The 18,456-nt window shown below is 52.7% G+C and overlaps 2 protein-coding genes across 2 annotated transcripts in view; both read left to right on the forward strand.

Annotated features, from left to right (window-relative positions):
* The window catches only part of SLC29A1 (solute carrier family 29 member 1 (Augustine blood group)), a 33,431-nt gene extending 24,749 nt beyond the window's left edge, over positions 1-8,682 (forward strand). Inside the window, exons 3-14 of the mRNA XM_058836682.1 lie at positions 1,188-1,270; positions 1,729-1,810; positions 2,048-2,220; positions 2,445-2,584; positions 2,792-2,926; positions 3,077-3,174; positions 3,394-3,484; positions 3,607-3,695; positions 3,837-3,945; positions 5,231-5,316; positions 6,946-7,145; positions 7,717-8,682. Of these exons, the coding sequence (XP_058692665.1) occupies positions 1,242-1,270; positions 1,729-1,810; positions 2,048-2,220; positions 2,445-2,584; positions 2,792-2,926; positions 3,077-3,174; positions 3,394-3,484; positions 3,607-3,695; positions 3,837-3,945; positions 5,231-5,316; positions 6,946-7,145; positions 7,717-7,828 (1,344 nt within the window). The 5' untranslated portion in view covers positions 1,188-1,241 and the 3' untranslated portion in view covers positions 7,829-8,682. The remainder of the gene's footprint in view (positions 1-1,187; positions 1,271-1,728; positions 1,811-2,047; positions 2,221-2,444; positions 2,585-2,791; positions 2,927-3,076; positions 3,175-3,393; positions 3,485-3,606; positions 3,696-3,836; positions 3,946-5,230; positions 5,317-6,945; positions 7,146-7,716) is intronic.
* Positions 8,683-9,366: 684 nt separating this feature from the next.
* On the forward strand, positions 9,367-17,813 carry HSP90AB1 (heat shock protein 90 alpha family class B member 1). Its single transcript, XM_058836689.1, is given in 15 exon segments — positions 9,367-11,285; positions 11,452-11,554; positions 11,557-11,657; positions 11,956-12,115; positions 12,307-12,440; positions 12,921-13,232; positions 13,670-13,832; positions 14,027-14,174; positions 14,176-14,215; positions 14,480-14,542; positions 14,544-14,610; positions 14,613-14,627; positions 14,880-15,148; positions 15,565-15,898; positions 17,231-17,813. Coding segments are annotated over 15 exon segments (2,169 nt in total). The 5' UTR covers positions 9,367-11,135; the 3' UTR covers positions 17,341-17,813.
* Positions 17,814-18,456: the final 643 nt, after the last annotated feature.

The raw sequence follows: 18,456 nt of genomic DNA on the forward strand, positions 1-18,456 counted from the left end.
CCTGCTCTGTCTTTCCCAAGCGGCCCAAGGGGTTTCCAAAACCCCTCTCCACATCCTACCGGCTATGTTTCAGCTCCACTGTAGTTCAGGCTCCCCAGCCTGCAGGATCCCATCGGAGGAGGAGGCGAGCTGTGCCCAGAACCCCACGGGCACCTGCGCCAGGGACGGGCTGCACCGCCTTCAGTGCGTGCCGGGACTGACAAGGGACTACAGATCCCAGCATGCCGCTGCCTGCCTGTTCCTCCTCCTCCTCCTCCGCCCTACCTGGCAGGGCGCAGGCAGGGATGCTGCGGGAGGCATTGGAGCCGGCGTCCATGGGGCATGTCCCAGCGGGGCCAGGGACACGGCGCCGGCAGCTCCGCTGCAGGTGAAGCCCTGGGAGAAGTGCCGGAGCACCCCATGCTGCGCCGCCCGGACTGGAAAAGGATAAGGCAGGCCTGCGGTTCCTCCTGGTGGCTGATCCCACTCTGCCCCGGGAAGAGGGGGTGACCGGGGAGGGAAAGTCCCTTCTCGGAGCTCTGAGGGTCATGTCTCTGGGGCTCTCAGGGCGATGCCTGAGCGGTGCAGCGCCTGGGCAGGTGGTGACGGGAAGAAAGGAGCGGTGCATGCCCGGGAGGGGACAGCAGAGCCAGGGACGCCCTTGGCTTTTCAGGGTGACCCAGGAAAGGGCTGTGAGAGCCCCAGGGAAGTGGAATTGAAAACTGCGAATTTGCTGGTTCCGGCCAGAGAGGCTGCTGAATTAAATATGTCTTTTATGCCACCGAGCCCCGGGCGTTGGAGGGAGCTGGGGCGGGCAGGGGAGGCAGACACAGCCCACTGCGCACATGCTTCATAGCAGCCCCAGGATTGGGGACAGAGAGCTGCAGGCTCTCAAATCCCTTCAGAGCCTGCTGCGAGCAGCTGGGCAGCCAGCACAAGCAGCCTGGGTATCTGGGAAAGCAGTTTCCTTTCTGAGGGAGGGCTTTCTGTGCCTGGCTAGCAGAAAGCCTGTGTGTCACACCCCCTTGGCTTAAGGACTCTGAGCTGCAGGTTTCCAAAGCTTCTGCACTGTCTTGTCATTTTCTGGGTTGGTGTTTGACTCTCAGTACACTGGAACACTGGCAGCATAGGTTGGGGTTAAAACCAGTGCTCACCCTGCTTGGCTTGTGTCTCTCACTCTCCCATAAAATCCTCTGTTTGCTTTCCAGACGGAGAGCAGCCATAAGACTTGCTGGGACCTGTGCTGACTGTTGCCACACAAGATGACAGCAAGAGATGGGCCCCAAGATAGGTAATGACGAGTTCTGATGTAGCTGTGGGGGCACATCCAGGATACCAGGAGGTGAGGGAGGACAGGGGGACCCAGCATCTGGGGGACACCCTCTCTTGCATGATAACTGGGCTAGCAAACTATCCCTTCTTTCTCAGCTTTTCCATAGCAAATGAGCTGTAAACTGTAAACAGTCCCCTGTAAACACTCCTAGGGAGCCTAACTCCCTCCCAAATCTGGTGATGGATGCTGTGTATCTGGGTGCCACATGCTGAGGAGCAACCAGCCTCTCCCTGCCTTCATAGCCTCCTGGGGAGGGCCTTCCACAGCCGCTCTGCAGTGCCACGTCTCTGGCAGCCTAGGCTAGCAAGGGCTGTGGAGCAGGCAATAAATATTGTCTGATGCCTCCCACTGCAGGGTCAAGGACAGTCAGAAGCAATACCCAGCTTCCCCTCCAAACCACTCTGTCCCCTTCACAGGTACAAGGCTGTCTGGCTGATCTTCTTCATCCTTGGCCTGGGAACACTGCTGCCATGGAATTTCTTCATGACTGCCAGGGAGGTGAGGGCTTCCCTCCTGCTGTTGTCCATGACAGTAATTGTCCCCTGTCATGTCCAGGGACCATGGTGTAGATGTGGCAGCATGGCACAGCATGCATAGGACCACAGGCATATGGGATCTGGGTGTGACAAGTGGCACTGAGGCAGGAGGAGGGATGGGCATGGATCTGGACAAAGAATAAGGGTGGCATTGAAAGAAACTCAGAATCTCAGCCCCACCAGGCTCCTTCCTTTGCAGTATTTCATCAATCGTCTTGATGACCCGGAGGAGAAGAGCCGCGTCAGGAACCAGACTGGTGAGGCCACCTCGACACCCTCCTACCTGCAGTCTGTGTTTGACAACTTCATGACTCTCTGTGCCATGGTGCCCCTCCTTATCTTCACCTGCCTCAACTCCTTCATCCACCAGCGGTGAGCCTTGCTTTGTCCATGCCCCTATCAGCCCCCGTAGGGCCACCCAGCCCTGGCCTATTCTGTCCCAGCACTGAGCCAAGCTACAGGCTGTTTGGTCAAGTCAAAGGCAAATCACCAGTCTCCTGTCTCAGGGTTTTGCTGGGATTCCCACAGTTAGAGCTCGGTCCCAGCCCCAGGATTTTAGGGGGTTGGGTTTTCCTCACTGAGACCCTCTTTTGTAGGATTCCCCAGCAGATCCGCATCTCAGGCAGCCTGGTGGCCATTGGACTGGTGTTTTTAGTCACTGCAGTCATGGTGAAAATCCATATGGAGCCTCTTCCATTCTTCATCTTTACCATGATCAGCATTATCTTCATCAACTGTGAGTGAAGCAGTGGAGGAAGGAGAGGGACACAGCCCCATGGCTAGGGCTGATCCCTCTTGGAGAAAAGCATGAACCTCACTGTGGGAGAGCTAAGTGGGAGGGGAACTTGACTTCCCTTGCAGGGCAGGGGCCTTGGCTCCCTGCAGAGGTGCAGTCCATCCTTGCCTTTGGTTTCTCATTTCTGCTCATCTTTCCCCTTTGCAGCCTTTGGCGCCATTCTCCAGAGCAGCCTTTTTGGGCTGGCAGGGCTCCTGCCTGCCAGCTACACAGCCCCCATCATGAGCGGGCAGGGTTTGGCAGGCACCTTTGCTGCTTTGGCGATGATCTTCAGTATTGCCAGTGAGTAATCCCTGCCTTGCAGGTGACAGGGCCTTCCCAGACCACTGTCACAGCATCTGCCGAGGTCATGCTGTGTGGGAGATGGCAGCAGGTCCCTGCTCCTCTCAGTTGTCATCATCTTCCTTTCCTCTTCCCTTCCTGTGCTCTCAGTTGGTGCCCGGCAACCCGAGAGCTTCATCGGTTACTTCACCACGGCCTGTGTGACGATCGTGCTGGCAATTGTCTCCTACGTAGTTCTGCCTCACATGGTGAGACTGTTGTCCTGGTAGGGAAGGGCCTGGGGACATGGAAGCCTTGGCTCCTACCAGCCTTCACCAGTATACTTGGGGTATCTGAGTCCCTGGGTAAACAGGACATAATTGGAAGGACTACTTCAGCCATACTGGCCATATCTGCTGTTGTCACACAGCTCCTGGCAGTCTTCTTTTTGCACACATGAATGAGTCCTCCCTGCTGTCTCTCTGCAGGATTTCTTCCGATACTACTCCATGAAGGACAAGACAGAGTACCGTGTGTACAATGCGGAGCTGGAGACCAAGAGAGACTTAATTAAGAAAGGTGAGGGGCTGAGAGAAGGAAGAGAAAAGGGAAAGAGCTTAAAGAAAGAACGTGATAGAAGGACTGAATTAGATCTCAGCTTTCTGGGATCTTCTATGCCCTACTTGTGTCTCTCTCTACAGATGAGAATGGGATGGAGCAGAATAACTCAAAGATCATCCCTATCCACAACCCTGATGAGCAGCCCTCTGTCATTGCTATTTTTAAGAAGGTCTGTGAGTTGCCAGCAAGCCTTGTCCTGCCCTTCCTTTCAGTACGGGCACATTTATAGGAGAGCATAGGAGAGGAGACCAGCCCTGCACTGGTCTCATGCCCTCTGTTTGGTACCAGCATTTTTCTTTCATCTGCCTAGCTCTGGGTCTTGGCTCTGTCTGTCTGCTTCGTCTTCACTGTCACCATCGGCGTCTTTCCTGCCATCACAGCTAAAGTGTCCACTGTCCTCGGAGAAGGAAACAAATGGGGTAAGTGTGCCACGGATGGGGGTGAGGTGGGAAAAAAAATAAGAACAAGGTAAATGGGAGAAAACAAGGTGGGGCTTGAAGGTATGTGTGGTGGGCTAACCCTGTCTGGATGCCAGGTGTATACCAAAGCTATTCCAGCTGGACAAGGGAGAGAAAATATGACAAAAGGCTTTTGGGTAGAGATAAGGACAGTGAGAGATTACTCACCAATTACTGTCACAGGCAAAACAGATTCAACTTGGGGAAAATTAATTTAATTTATTTACCAATCAAATCAGAGTAGTATAATGAGAAATAAAAACTAAATCTTGAAACACCTTCCACCCACCCCTCCTTTCTTCCCAGGCTTAAGTTTATTTACAATTTCTTTTATCTCCTCCTTCTGCAGCAGTGCAGGGGGACAGGGATTGATGGTTGCAGTCAGTTCATCACGCATTTCCTCTGACACTGCTTCCTTCTCAGGGAGAGGACACCTCCCACTCTTCCCCTCCTCCAGCATGGGGACCCTCCCATGGGAGGCAGTTCTCCTTGAAGTCCAATGTGAGTGCTTCCCATGGGCGGCAGTTCTTCTGCTTCAGCCTGGGTCCCTTCCATGGGACAGTCCTTCAGGAACAGACTGTTCCAGTGTGGGTCCCCTGCAGGGTCACAAGTCCTGCCAGAAAACCTGCTTCAAAGTAGGGTGGTCTTCCACAGGCAGCAGGTTAATATTGAGTCACTGTGGACCTCCTTGGGCTGCAGGGGGACAGCCTGCCTCACCATGGTCTTCACTGCAGGCTTCAGGGGGATTTTTGCTCTGACATCTGGAGTGCCTTCTCTCCCTCCGTTTCCACTGGCCTTGGTGTCTGCAGAGTTGTTTCTGTCACATGTTCTCACTTCTCTCTCCGGTGCAATTGCTCATGTTGAGGTTTTTTTCCCCTTTTTAATATGTCATTCCATAGGCCTTACCAATGTCATTGATGGTCTTGGCCAGTGGTGGGTCCTTCTTTGAGCCATCTGACATTGGCTCTGTCAGACTTGGGGGTGCTTCTAGCAGCTTCTCTCAGAGGCCACCCCTGTAGCCCACCACACTATCAAAACCTTGCCATACAAAAGCAATCCAGAATGCTGGAAGGGAAGGGGGAACCACTGTGCACGATGGTTTGTATGTGGACACCAGCCTGGCTGGGAGACCATTCCAGGCCTTAGTTGGAAACTGGTAGGACCTAGACCTGAAAGACAGTCTCTGTGCAATGGGTATGAGGGGCTGGGGCACACTGGGCTTGTCACTGACCATCCCCTTCTTCAGGTCTCTACTTCATTCCTGTCTCCTGCTTCCTGCTCTTTAACGTCTTTGACTGGACAGGACGGAGTCTCACTGCCCTCTTCACATGGGTAAGTATGAAGCAGGGAGAAAATGCCAGGCAGTGTCCATCCCTCATCCATGTCCTCAGCCACAGCTCTCACTGAGGCTGCCATCCATGGCTTGGAGCAGGGAGGAGATGCAGAGCTAACTCCTGCTTTAAATTCTAAGCAGAGATTTATGGGTCAGAGCTGAGAACCACAGTATTATTCTGTCCTCCTACCTCTCTTTCAACGTGGCTTGGATGAAGCTACCTCCTCCGTTTCAGCCTCTCTGTAAACAAACCTTCACTCCAGCTATGCAAACGATGAGACAGGATGGCGACAGGGAAAGAGGGTGAAAGACAGGGCAGCCCAAAATAAAACCTTTGGCCTCGGCACAGGACACAGCTGCTTCAAAAACCCTTGTCCTGAAAGCTGGGCAGGGCCATGCCATATGGGTCACAGAACTGTCCCCTACCACATCCCCTTGCTCTTGTCTCCCTAGGATGGGCAAGGAAAGGGGTTGTCCTGTCTGGGTCTCTTCCTGTCCCTTCACCCACCCCACAAACACGGTTTCCCCCTGTATTGTTCAGGCTCTTTAGAGAAGCTCCTCAGGACCACATGCCACAGGGGTCTGTATGGGCCTGCCTTCCCCATGGCCTGGAGCTGCCTCTCCCCTGGCCATCACTGCTTGTTGCCTTCAGTCTTGGCCATGAGCCGCCTTGCTTGGTGTCCAGGCCACAGCCTCCATAGTGGGATGACCCAGCAGGAGGTGTTTCCAAAACAAAGCTGTGTGGAAAATCTGCATGTGGTTTGGGCCACATTTCCCTGGTTGGGGCCTCACTCACTCTTTTTCTTCTCAAGGAGAGGCAGCTGCTGTCTTCAGTTTGCCCCATAGACATGGCCTAACCTCAGTTTCCTCTTGTGTTCATGGAGTTTCCTGTGGCCATGCCAGCCCAGCAGCTGCCAAGGTAGCTGTGGGTCTCTCCTCACCTCAGACCAGCAAGCCCTGTCATCTGTGAACCTGGCACCTTGCTGAGGGGACAAGGCCTGTCTCTTTCCAGGGGCTGCCTTTGTCCTAGATGCAGGGACAACACGAGGATGGTGCCTCCTTCTTTGTCCCAGCCTTAGTTGCTCAGGAGTTCTGGTAGGATCCAAGGAGACTGTAACTCAGTCCATGCCTTTCCCAGCACATTCCAAAACAGCCCCAGCATAATCCCTTTCCCAGATTGCTGGTTCTTGCCCTGCTTGGCTGCAGGATGGCGTAGCACGCTGAAGAGCTGGATTAAGCCTGGTTTGCAGGCACTGAGGTGCCAGAGGGAATTTACCTCAGCCACCCTTGTTCTGCACACTGGCTCACTGTATGAGCGTGCACAAAGCTCTCTTGCCTGCCCGCTGTTGCCAGCAAGGGCTTAACAGTTGCCCACAAGCCCAGCTCAGTATTTTGGCTCTAGTGCTGCTTCAAGTCACCTGTGACAAGGCTTTCAAAGCTAGAACCTACTTATGAGTGCAGGTGGTCATAAGGCAGCCAAGAAAGCCTCTCAGCAGCTTTGCCATCTCTGTGGCTCCTCCACAGACATAGCACAGTAGGGACAGCCTCTGTAGAGCCCCTACCAGCATGCCATGGGATGGGGAATGTCCAGTTCTCAGCTGCTCAGCATTGTGTGTTTTTTCTCCCAGCCCGGGAAGGACAGCTGCCTCCTGCCAGTGATGGTGGTCCTCCGTGTCATCTTTGTCCCTCTCTTCATGCTGTGCAATGTGAAACCCCGTTACTACCTGCCTGTTGTTTTCTCTCATGATGCCTGGTACATCGTCTTCATGATCTTCTTCTCCATCTCCAATGGCTACCTGGCCAGCCTTTGCATGTGCTTCGGGCCAAAGTGAGTGTGAGCTGGGGACAAGGGAAGGATTGGTTATGCCCCGAGATGCCTGGTGGCATATGTTATGCTTGGTATAACTTCTGGAGTCTGGCCCTGCCCAGCTCTGGCATCTGGAGAAGAGGCCGCAGGCACACAAGGGAATTGTCACTACCCACAGTGTCCTGTCTCCCAGGTTTGTGCCTCCATATCCTCAGGATAAGGAAGCTATTTGGGCTCTCCATTTTTCCCACCTGCCACACAGGGGATGGGGCTGGATGCAGGAGGGATCTGGAGGGGAGCAAAGCATGGCACAGCACCCACAGCAGGGTGAGCAGCCTTGCCCAGCACAGGCAGTACGAGGAGCCCCACAGGTGTCAGAGGGGGATGTCCCTGGTGCTGGGAGCTTCAGGGTGGACTGCCTGATGTACTTTATGAGCCCACATTGGGGAGACTTGGAGTTCTTGTGGCTCTGGGAGCCAACGGGGATTTCTTCTTGCTGTTCGTCTACTGCAGACAAACCTTCCAGCTCGCTGAACAGCAGGGCACTGAACACACATCCCAAAGATGCATCTGACACCTGTTTCTGCCCTAGGAAAGTGCTTGCGCACGAAGCGGAGACAGCTGGAGCCGTCATGGCATTTTTCCTGTCACTGGGTTTGGCCTTAGGAGCTGCTGTCTCCTTTCTGGTCCGAATTCTCATCTAGCAGAGGCACACAGAGGGTGCAGGGACACCAAGAGATGGCTCTGCATCTTCCACTGAGGCCCTGGACACCTCAGCACTGTGGGGAAATAACAGCTCACACCTGTCCCTGCCAAATCACACTGCCACAGTAGACATTACACCCAGGGACGGTTCCACTCCTGTAGGGTTGGCCTGGTTCCTGCCACGCTTGGCTGTGTGATGCCTTCAGGCCTATGTGCCTTCTCCTTCCCCATGTTGTGTGTGTTGTAAGACCCCTGGGATCTCCAAGAGGTCCAGCTGCCTTCGATGCAGCATAACTTCCCTGGCTCAAGGCCAAAAGCCATTTTCAGCCTCTTTGACAGAGTGAAAGGCTGGTAACCAGTGTTACTCCTTCTCTTGCCCTTGTCTCCAAAGTACCTAGGAGATTCTCTCCTCTCCTAGGAGGCCTGGAAATATCCCACACCCCTCCTCCTGCTGGTAAGACTTGTGAATGGGGAGGAGAGCCCCAGCCAGCCTTGCCATCCCTGCTCTCTGCTAGACGCACATCCCCCTGCCCAGTGGTATCCCGAGAGTGTAGACAGTCACCATGGCTAGGCTGAGGAAGGAGGAGGTCTCCACACCCCACCTTCTCCCCCTCTTGCTTCTGTTCCCTTTCTTTTTTTGGTGATTCTGATATTGTGTTTTTTCAGTCTCCTGGTTGTGTGACAGGAGGTTCCACTGTGGGCTACAAGATGAGAGGCAGCAACTCCCTTCCCAACAAAGCTGCCTTCCCTACCCACCTACAAGGGAAGGCCTTACCTCTCCCTTGGCTTTCCTATCCCTTGTCGTGTAAATGTGTCTATACAGTTGCCATTTTCTATAAAAAGAACAAAATGCTCCTTTGGGTATGTGTTTTTGTCTCTGTCACCACAGGGGAGAGGGGCTGTGGAGGGTCAGAGGTTGAAGTGAGAAGACACTGCCATTTCTTTGGTATCCTGTGGTCCCCTGCAACCAGTGTCAGATGTGGAAATGCGTGTACATCCCCTGCACAGTCAGGCCCAGCTATGAGGACACAGCCAGTGTGGGAAGGGGATCGTAGAACCATAAAATCAGAATGGTTCAGGTTGCAAGGGACCTTGAAGACCATCCAGTTCCAAACCCCCTGCCATGGGCCGTGACAACTTCCACTACATCAGGTTACTTGCAGCTCCATTCAGCTTGGCCTTGAGGACTTTGAGGGATGGGGCATCCACAGCTTCTCTGGGAAACTTTTCCAGTGCCTCACCACCCTCAGAGTAATAAATTCCTTGCCCCATATCTAAACCTTCCCTGTCTGAAACCATTATTCCTTGTCCTGTAACTACATACTCTTTGTCCCTGTCCATCTTTATTGTAGGTCCCTTTCTGGTACTGGAAGGCCACAATTAGGTCACACCAAAGCATTCTCCAGGCTAAACAATCCCAGTTCTCTCAGACTGCCCTTGTGGGAGAGGTGCTCCATCCCTCTGATCATGTTGGTGCTCCTCCTATGGACTATCTCCACTGGGTGCATGTCCTTCCTGTGCTGAGGACCCCAGTGCTGGATGCATCACTGCAGCTGGGCTCTCACCAGGGCAGAGCACGGGGGCAGAAAACTGTCCCTTACCCTGATGGCTGTTCTGCTTTGGATGCAACCCAGGACACCACTGTCTTTCCAAGCTGTGAGTGCACATGGCCAGCCTCTCATCCACCAGCACCCCAGGGATGCTGCCCTCGAGGTACACCAAGGGACCACCCACACCTCTGATAAAGAGCAGATGCACCTTCACATTTTGAGCAGCACTGACCTGCAGCACAGCACCCGGGAACTAACTTTGTGCCTGGGAACAGCCGGAGTGCCACCTCCTGCTCCTGGTATGAAGTACACCAGCCTGCCAGCGGGAATCCCCCTCCCTCTGTCCCACATCATTCACAGCCATCATCTCCTTGCACCATCAGGCACCAAAACCCATGTGGGAACTCAGGTCCCCTCATCCCACTTCCAGCTGCCTTTGTTGATCAGGGCTTTTGTAGCCAGAGCTTCAACACAGAATCACAGAATGGGTCAGGTTGGAAGGGACCAGAGTGGATCACCTGGTCCAACTTCTCTGCTTAAGTAAGGTCATCCTAGAGCACATGTCACAGGACTGTGACCAGACAATTCTTGAGCATCTCCAGTGATAGAGTCTCCACAATCTCTGTGGGCAATCGGTTACAGTGCTGGAAGTAAAGTTCTTCCTCATATTCAGGTGGAATTTCCTGTGCATCACTTTCTGGCCTCTGCCTCCTGTCCTGCTTGGCAGCACCAAGCAGAGCCTGGCTGTATCCTCAATACCCTCCCCTGAGATATTTCTAGACATTGATGAACTCCCTTCTCAGTTATCTCGAGGCTGAATAGGCCCAGCTCCCCCATCCTTTCTTCTTAGGAGAGATGCTCCTGTCCCTTAATCATCTTTTTTACCCTCTGCTGGACCGGCTCCAGGCTCCATTTCTCTCTTGTACTGGGGAGCTCAGAATTGGAAAACGTACTGCAGACACTGGGAATAGTAAGGCTTAATATCAATTTATATTATTATTCCCTTGGACACTGAAAAGACAACGTCTCCAAACACTGTTTTGCAACGGCGACAGGGACCTGCCATACACTCTGGCCCTGACACCTTCTGTCTCCGCACCTCACCGCTAAGCTGCGGCACATGCAGCCTCAGGCCGGCACAGCTACGCAGCTCCCGGCCTCCGGGAGCGCTGTAGGATGTAGGTGGGACTGCGCGGATTCCCGATTCCCTGCCCCAGCCATGGAGTCGAAGAAGCCGCCGTAACCACTGTGGAACACTCTGCAATGTGGTTCAACCTGTGTCTGTATTCCTCCGCGACGAGGCGCGGAAAAGAGTTCCTCGCCGGGGCTCCCCGCCGCCCCTCGTCGCGGCGCTTGGAGGTCTCGGTCCTGCGGCCCTCCGAGCGTCGCGTCGAAGGGCGGCGGAGAGCTGTGGCTGGCGACCGCACAGCAGCTGTACAAAGCCGAGAACCCATTGCACGCCAGCCCCTGTCATGGCCGCCACTAAACGGCGAGTCCGATGCCTCCCATACACCGTCCAGCTGTGGTTCGCTGACCAAGACCGCTTTAAGGCGGAAGGATACAATATGCCGTGAGGCTCCCTTCCCGTTCCGTGCCTCTAAAAACCGGCCGGGGGGAGAGTGCAGCATTTTCGCCGGTCTCTCACATCGGAGACGGTAGGGACAGCTTGGGAGATGGGGCTGGGCCTGATGCCCTCACCGCCTCCTCCCTAGCTCTCATGTCCTGAAAATACTCTGAAAACAGGCTTGCTTTGTAGATGCCCGAGAAGGTGCAGCACAAGGAGGAGGAGGATGCAGAGACCTTCGCCTTCCAGGCGGAGATCGCCCAGCTCATGTCGCTCATTATCAACACCTTCTATTCCAGTAAGGAGATTTTCCTGCGGGAGCTCATCTCCAACGCCTCCGACTTGAGCGGGGGCGGGAGTGGGCTCCTTCCTCTGCCAGGGGGCTCAGGGTTGGGCTGGTGTCCTTCGGGGGGTGCCGATTCCTGGCTCTCCGGTAAGGCTTGTGCAGGGGAGGGATGAAAGAGGTTGTCGAGTAGGGAGGCTGTGTCGAGCATCCCTCTCTCCCTAGGCCTTGGATAAGATCCGGTATGAGAGCCTGACCGACCCCTCAAAGCTGGACAGTGGGAAAGACCTGAAAATTGACATCATCCCCAACCCCCGGGACCGCACACTGATCTGGTGGACACTGGCATTGGGATGACAAAAGCAGACCTCATCAACAACCTGGGCACCATTGCCAAATCTGGAACTAAAGCCTTCATGGAAGCCCTGCAGGTGGGTTGGCTTTGGCTGCATGGGTTCCCTGGGACCTGGGTCACAGGCTGGCACTGAATGTACAAATTATAATAAATATATAATAAATAATGCCTTGTTTGGCATGGGAATTGTTGGCCTACCCAAGTATGCTTCCCCCACCTTTCTGACGCCAGGGAGGAGCTGAGGGTAGCTGGTAGCCTGTTGGCACTTGCATGTTTTTCTCTGTGTGCTTGACCCAGTTCTTTGCTGCTGTGAATCAGTCACAGACATTTTCTATCTCCACACTGGTCTTAGCAGTTGCTCTCTGCTTTCACAGGCTGGTGCAGACATCTCCATGATCGGGCAGTTTGGTGTGGGTTTCTATTCTGCCTATCTGGTGGCTGAGAAGGTGATTGTCATTACCAAGCACAATGATGATGAGCAGTATGCTTGGGAGTCATCAGCTGGGGGCTCATTCACTGTCCGAACTGACCGTGGTGCGTATTGTACAAAAAAGCAAGCATATTTTCGTGGCAAAAGCATTCCTTTTGCTAGTGCTCCCTAGAGCTGTGCTGCACTGTTACTCACACTGGTTAATACTGGGTATCACATAATGGTTTATGCTCGAGGAGCTGGTCTCGCTTGCTCTCTGCCCTGAAATACTAATGTTTATTTCCCTATGCTGCAGATGAGCCCATTGGACGTGGCACCAAAGTGATCCTGTACTTGAAGGAGGACCAGACTGACTACTTGGAGGAGCGTCGTGTGAAAGAGGTGGTGAAGAAGCACTCCCAGTTCATTGGCTACCCCATCACACTCTATGAACGTAAGGAGAGGACTCTGGGAACCAACTGGAAAGCTGGAGGCAGGGGTGGCTGGTGTTAGAAACAGGAGTACAGAAAAGGCTCAGTGTACAATCTCTTCTGGTCCCTTCTGTAGTTCCTGGCTGCTGGGTACTGATCAGTGGTGCTCTCAGCTTCTGTGGCCAAAGGTGATTTAAGGCTGGGAGCTTACTGGAGGTGAAGGAGGTGGTTATCCAGCCATACTAAAGGCCTTTGATCTCTGCAGCTTAAGATCATCTTAAATCAGCCGTAGAAAAAGAGGGGTTTCCTGCCACTTGTCTCTTCTCAGACACAGTTTTTGGTTGCATGATGAGGGGCTTTTGAGGACTGGTTCCAAGACCTTTGATTCCAGATGAAGCATTTGTTTGGCCTTGGAGGACACCATTTTTCTCATCTGGAGCAGAAGCATTCTTGGTAACTTGGGGCTAAACCTGACTACTGTGTGTTTGTTTCTCCACAGCTGGAGAAAGAACGTGAGAAAGAGATCAGTGATGATGAAGTAGAGAAGGAGAAAGATAAGAAGGAAGAAGAGTCAGTGTCCAAAGATGAAGAGAAACCCAAAATCGAGGATGTGGGCTCTGATGAGGAGGAGGAGGGAGACAAAGGCAAGAAGAAAAAGACCAAGAAAATCAAGGAGAAATATATTCACCAGGAGGAGCTGAACAAGACCAAACCAATTTGGACCCGCAACCCTGATGACATCACCCAGGAAGAATATGGCGAGTTCTACAAGAGCCTCACCAACCACTGGGAGGACCACTTGGCTGTCAAGGTGAGTGCTGGGCTACCCTGCCTTGCAGGGTGAGGTTGAGGGCCCCTTTCCAGCCATTATCCAGAGTCACCACATGGTTATGCCTCTGTGAGACTGAGCACTCTTAGACCACTTGGTGATGGAGCAACCTGCACTGTGACTCCTATGCAGATGGAAGGATTGGCAGTGCCAGTTCATAAGGAAGACAGGAGGATGTAGGGTCTTGGAGAAGACTGACTTCCCTGTCCAAGCCTGCTGTATGCCAGAAAACCTTGACACATAGGGGATAGTGGGCCTGAGCAGGAGGAAATACAGGCTGCTTGGATGCTAGAGATGATGCTGTGCCCCCTTGTCAGTCCTAATGCTGAGGAGTGGCAGTTCAGCCTTGCTACTGCTACTGGGAGCTGGGGAAAGGAGAAGTGAAGCACCCCAGCAGCTGTTTTTTCCTGGTTCCACAGCATTTCTCTGTGGACGGGCAGCTGGAGTTCAGGGCCCTGCTTTTCATTCCACGCCATGCCCCTTTTGACCTCTTTGAGAACAAGAAGAAGAAGAACATTAAGCTTTATGTGAGGCGGGTCTTCATCATGGACAGCTGTGACGAGCTCATTCCTGAATACCTAAGTAAGAGCCCCCTGCCTCAGTATCCTAGTGTAGAGCTGGGATCCCCACAGCCTGTGGTACTGCTTCTAGTACAAAGGGACTGGATGAGGTGCTAGCTGGTGTGGGTGCATAGCAGTCAGTGTTTTAGCTCTTTTCTTTCTGTGTTGAAGCTCAGAATCCTTAACCTGACACCTGTTTTCATTCCTCCTACGCAGACTTCATCAGGGGTGTTGTGGACTCAGAGGACCTTCCTCTGAATATTTCTCGTGAGATGCTCCAGCAGAGCAAGATCCTCAAAGTGATTCGCAAAAACATTGTGAAGAAATGCTTGGAGCTCTTTTCAGAGCTGGCAGAAGACAGAGAGCTACAAGAAATTTTACAAGGCTTTTTCCAAGAATCTAAAGGTGAGTTGGACACCCTGTACCTGGAGGAGGGAAGGGCCCATCTGCCTGAGGAGCAATCTTGTTCCTATGTCGTGTCTTCTCTGCATGGATGTTAGGATAAAAGGAGTGGGTCTTGCAAATGTCTTAGAGTGCCTTTGTGGGCATCTGGCTGCCCTAGGCCAAACACTCAAATGATCAGGAGCTGGGCAGATGCCTGTGCCTCAGGGATGGCCAAGAGCATCCAAGTCCTATCCTGGAGACTTCATGCATTTCTTCTGCCCCCAGGTGGGCATCCATGAGGACTCCACCAACCGAAAGCGCCTTTCAGAGCTTCTGCGGTACCAGATGATCCCACTCAGGCAATGAGGTGACTTCACTTTCTGAGTACATGTCCCGTATGAAGGAGAACCAGAAGAGTAGTACTACATCACAGGTGAGCCAGAGGTCCTCTGAGCCTAGCAAGGTAGAGGCAGGTAGCCTGCATACAAACCCTAATTTAAAACACCTCCTGCTGCCTTCAGCAGATGATCCCTGCTGAATTTCACCCCATTCCTGGGGGCTTGGGAAAGGCCACCAGGCCTAGAACCCTGGCTGCTATCAGTTTTTTGTTAGGGGTCCCAAGTGACTGGTACTGTTTATCCATTACCTCTTGGTGATGTTTCATTTCTACCCTCCACAAACACAGGGGAGAGTAAGGAGCAGGTTGCTAACTCAGCCTTTGTGGAGCGTGTGCGGAAGCATGGCTTTGAGGTGGTATACATGACAGAGCCCATCGATGAGTATTGCGTGCAGCAGCTCAAGGAGTTTGATGGCAAGACTCTGGTAACAGTCACCAAAGAGGGGCTGGAGCTGCCTGAAGATGAGGAAGAGAAAACAAAGATGGAGGAGAGGAAGGCCAAGTTTGAGAACCTCTGCAAACTTATGAAGGAAATCTTGGACAAGAAGGTGGAGAAGGTGAGATGGGCGGGCAGGGAGTTTAGCCATGGGCTGGAGGGAGGAGGGCTGGGTCCTCCATGCTGCAGGCGAGGGTCCCAGCTCAATGCATGCCTCTCATCTCCTTTAGAGGAGCCCCTAAAGGAGTCTGGAGGTCCCAGCATGCACTATCTTGCTCTAAGCAGACAGGCTGCAGGCAAGGGGCACTGACCCAAATATGTGTATTGATGGAAGAGGATAGGTGTGGGAAATGTGCAGTGCAGCTGGCCACATTAGTCTATGCAGCAGTCCTAGAGCTGTTTGGAGCATTTCTGCTTGCTTTGGGGGGTGCCCCCAGATGAACGAGGGGCAAAGACTTGGGCTGTAGTGTGCTCTGGCTGGGCCCAGTCCAGGGCTTATGGGGGCCTTGCTTAGCTAACTCTTGGCTATGTTGGCAGGTCACTGTCTCAAACCGGTTGGTGTCATCTCCCTGCTGCATTGTCACCAGCACTTACGGCTGGACAGCCAACATGGAACGCATCATGAAGGCTCAGGCACTGCGGGACAACTCTACCATGGGCTATATGATGGCCAAGAAGCACCTGGAGATCAACCCTGATCACCCAATTGTGGAAACCCTTCGCCAGAAGACTGATGCTGACAAGAACGACAAAGCTGTTAAAGATCTGATGGTGCTACTCTTTGAGACTGCTCTTCTGTCCTCTGGTTTCTCCCTGGAAGATCCCCAGACCCACTCCAACCGCATCTACAGGATGATCGAACTTGGGCTTGGTGAGTATCCATGCAACTTCTCAAACCTGCAGCAGGCCTGAAAGCAGGCTAGTGTCCTGGGGCAAGGGGTGGCCAGTAAGGGAGCCATGCTGCTATGATGTGCTGAAGTGGCTCTGTACATAAGATGACCAGAAGAAAGTATAAACCTGGAACAAGGTACTTCAGGAGGGCTCAGGACTCTGGGTGGACTGCCCTGTCCTCCACAACACCAGGAGCCACCACCAGGATGTTCAGATGACAAACTGAGGCTTTTTATTCCTTCAGAGTAAACGTGAAAAGTCTGTCATGGGTGATGTGACCCATCTGGTGAAACAGCTTGCACACAGCCTTTTCCTCCAAATTCACTATTTAGCTAAAAATGTAAATCAGAAGGTGTTGTGGCTTAGCACAACTAAGTTAGTAACTCTGTGCTGCCTAGTCTCAGTAGGACTAGGGTGTTCTGTTAGTCAAGTTGCAGGTAAAGGGACTGTATGGTAGTACAATTTTCTGTTCAGAGTCTATTGAAACAGCAACCTGCAGTGTTAGAAACTGATGAGCTCTAGAATCCTGCAATTGCTTTAGTTGTGACTTGACTGGATTTACTGCATTTTTCTCTAGAGAAATGTTCATGTCTTAAACCACATTCTCCTGGCTTAAACTACAGGTTTAGTGGTGCTGGGTGACAATCTTCTGTAGTTAATCTCTGCTGGCTAAGGAGTGCACTCTAATGCCATAGGGTGTATCCATATACTAGTGTAGATGCTACTGGGAGGATGCTACTGATTCAGGATTAGTGCTGGAGTTGACAATAACTTGTAATAATGTTGACTTGCATTTATTAGTTTTCAGCCTGGAGGAAAAGAGACTGAGGGGTGACCTCATTGCAGTGTACAGCTTCCTTGCCAGGGGAAGCAGAGAGGCCTGCCTTGATATCTTTTCTCTGGTGACAAGTGACAGGACCTGAGGGAACATCATGAAGCTTTGTCAGGAGAGGTTTAGGTTGGATATTAGGAAAAGGTTCTTCATTCAGAGACTGGTTGGCCAAGGAACAGACTCACCAGGGAAGTGGTCACAGCACTGAGCCTGCCAGCATTCAAGAAGCGTTTGGACAACATTCTGAGGCACATGGTGTGATTCTTGGGGCTGTCCTGTGTAGAGCCAGCAGCTGGACTTCAGTGATCCTTGTGGCTCCCTTCCAAATCAGATTATTTTATGATTCTGTGAACTACTGGATGCTAATAGCCCCATTCCTCAGGCTGGGGGCAGGAGCCAGGTTTACTCTGGGAGAGGCTGTATATCTGAGATCAGGTGTCATTTGGAGGCCTTATCTCTTCCTTTTCTCCCCTCTCCCAGGCATTGATGAAGATGAGATGACTGCAGAGGAGCCCAGTACAGCTGTCCCTGAGGAAATCCCCCCTCTGGAGGGAGATGAAGATATATCCCACATGGAAGAGGTAGACTGAAGGAGGAAGGTTCTTCCTTCACCTGCCAGACCTCTGCTCTGTCATGTCTGCTTAGAAGACGGTCTGCTCCCACCAGCTGCTACTGACTTCTTGGTGGTGTCTGTTCTTTTGGCTGTGTTTGGTTGGGGTTGTTTTTGGCAGGGTGCAGGAGGGCATGATTCCCTTTTTGTTAGTAGTGATTCAGGTAGCCTGAGGTCTGTCTGTTCTGTGTCTTTCCGCTTGTGTAGGAACAGCTGATGGGGAATGGAGGAGTGAGGAAGCATTAGGCTTCCTCTCACCCCCTCATGGAGTGTCCCATGTTACCAGTAGGCATCAAATACTGTCCTTATGCCATTGGGGTGGGAGAGTCCTTCCTCTGAACTGCTGCCTCCCTGAAGCCCCAGAATAGCACAATGTATTTTGGATGAGTTTTGTTTGATTATTTTTGGTTTTTTTTTTGTTCTACTGGCATTAAAGAACTGATGATTTACATGGCAGGGTCCCTTGTGTTTCATGCCTGCTCTGCTGAGGAAAATGTCTCAGGCTGTGCCTTGAGGGTATTGCACTCTCCTGTGTTGCTCTCCCCTGTGCCCTGACTGCTTTTCTGAGCCCTGGTTTAGGTGATCTTTATCTCTTCCATGCCCTGGCAAGATGAAGTGGGTGGAAGGAACACATGACCTGCTGTACAGGTGCGGTCATCTCCAATGAGCAGTAGTTCTCCACCTGGAGCACTGCATGCCCCCCAGCCTGGGAGCAAACTTCCAATCTGTGTGGGTCAGCTGCGTGAACTGTGCCAGGGTCTGAGTCTGGGCTGCTGCTGGCTGGTTTGATCTGAGCAGCTCTGGAGCAGGACAGTGGCAGGAGCCATTTGCCTGTTCCACTGCAGTGTGGAGCAGGGTGTGGAGTGACAGGTCAGGACTGTAGTCAAGCTGCCTCTCTTCAGCTGTTGGGCCAAAGACTCCTTTCCTCCCACCTCCAGCCTGCCTTTTCTTCTGCAGCCATTGGGTGTTGGGCAGTATCTAGCTTCTTTCCATCTGTGTCCTAGATGACAAGCCTGGGACATCACTTCTCACTGAGCTGCCCCTTGCACTGAGCTCACACTCTGTGAGGTTTGTCACCCCTGGCCACAATGGCCCT

This window comes from Poecile atricapillus, chromosome 3 (assembly GCF_030490865.1).
Source record: "Poecile atricapillus isolate bPoeAtr1 chromosome 3, bPoeAtr1.hap1, whole genome shotgun sequence".
NCBI lineage: Eukaryota > Metazoa > Chordata > Aves > Passeriformes > Paridae > Poecile > Poecile atricapillus.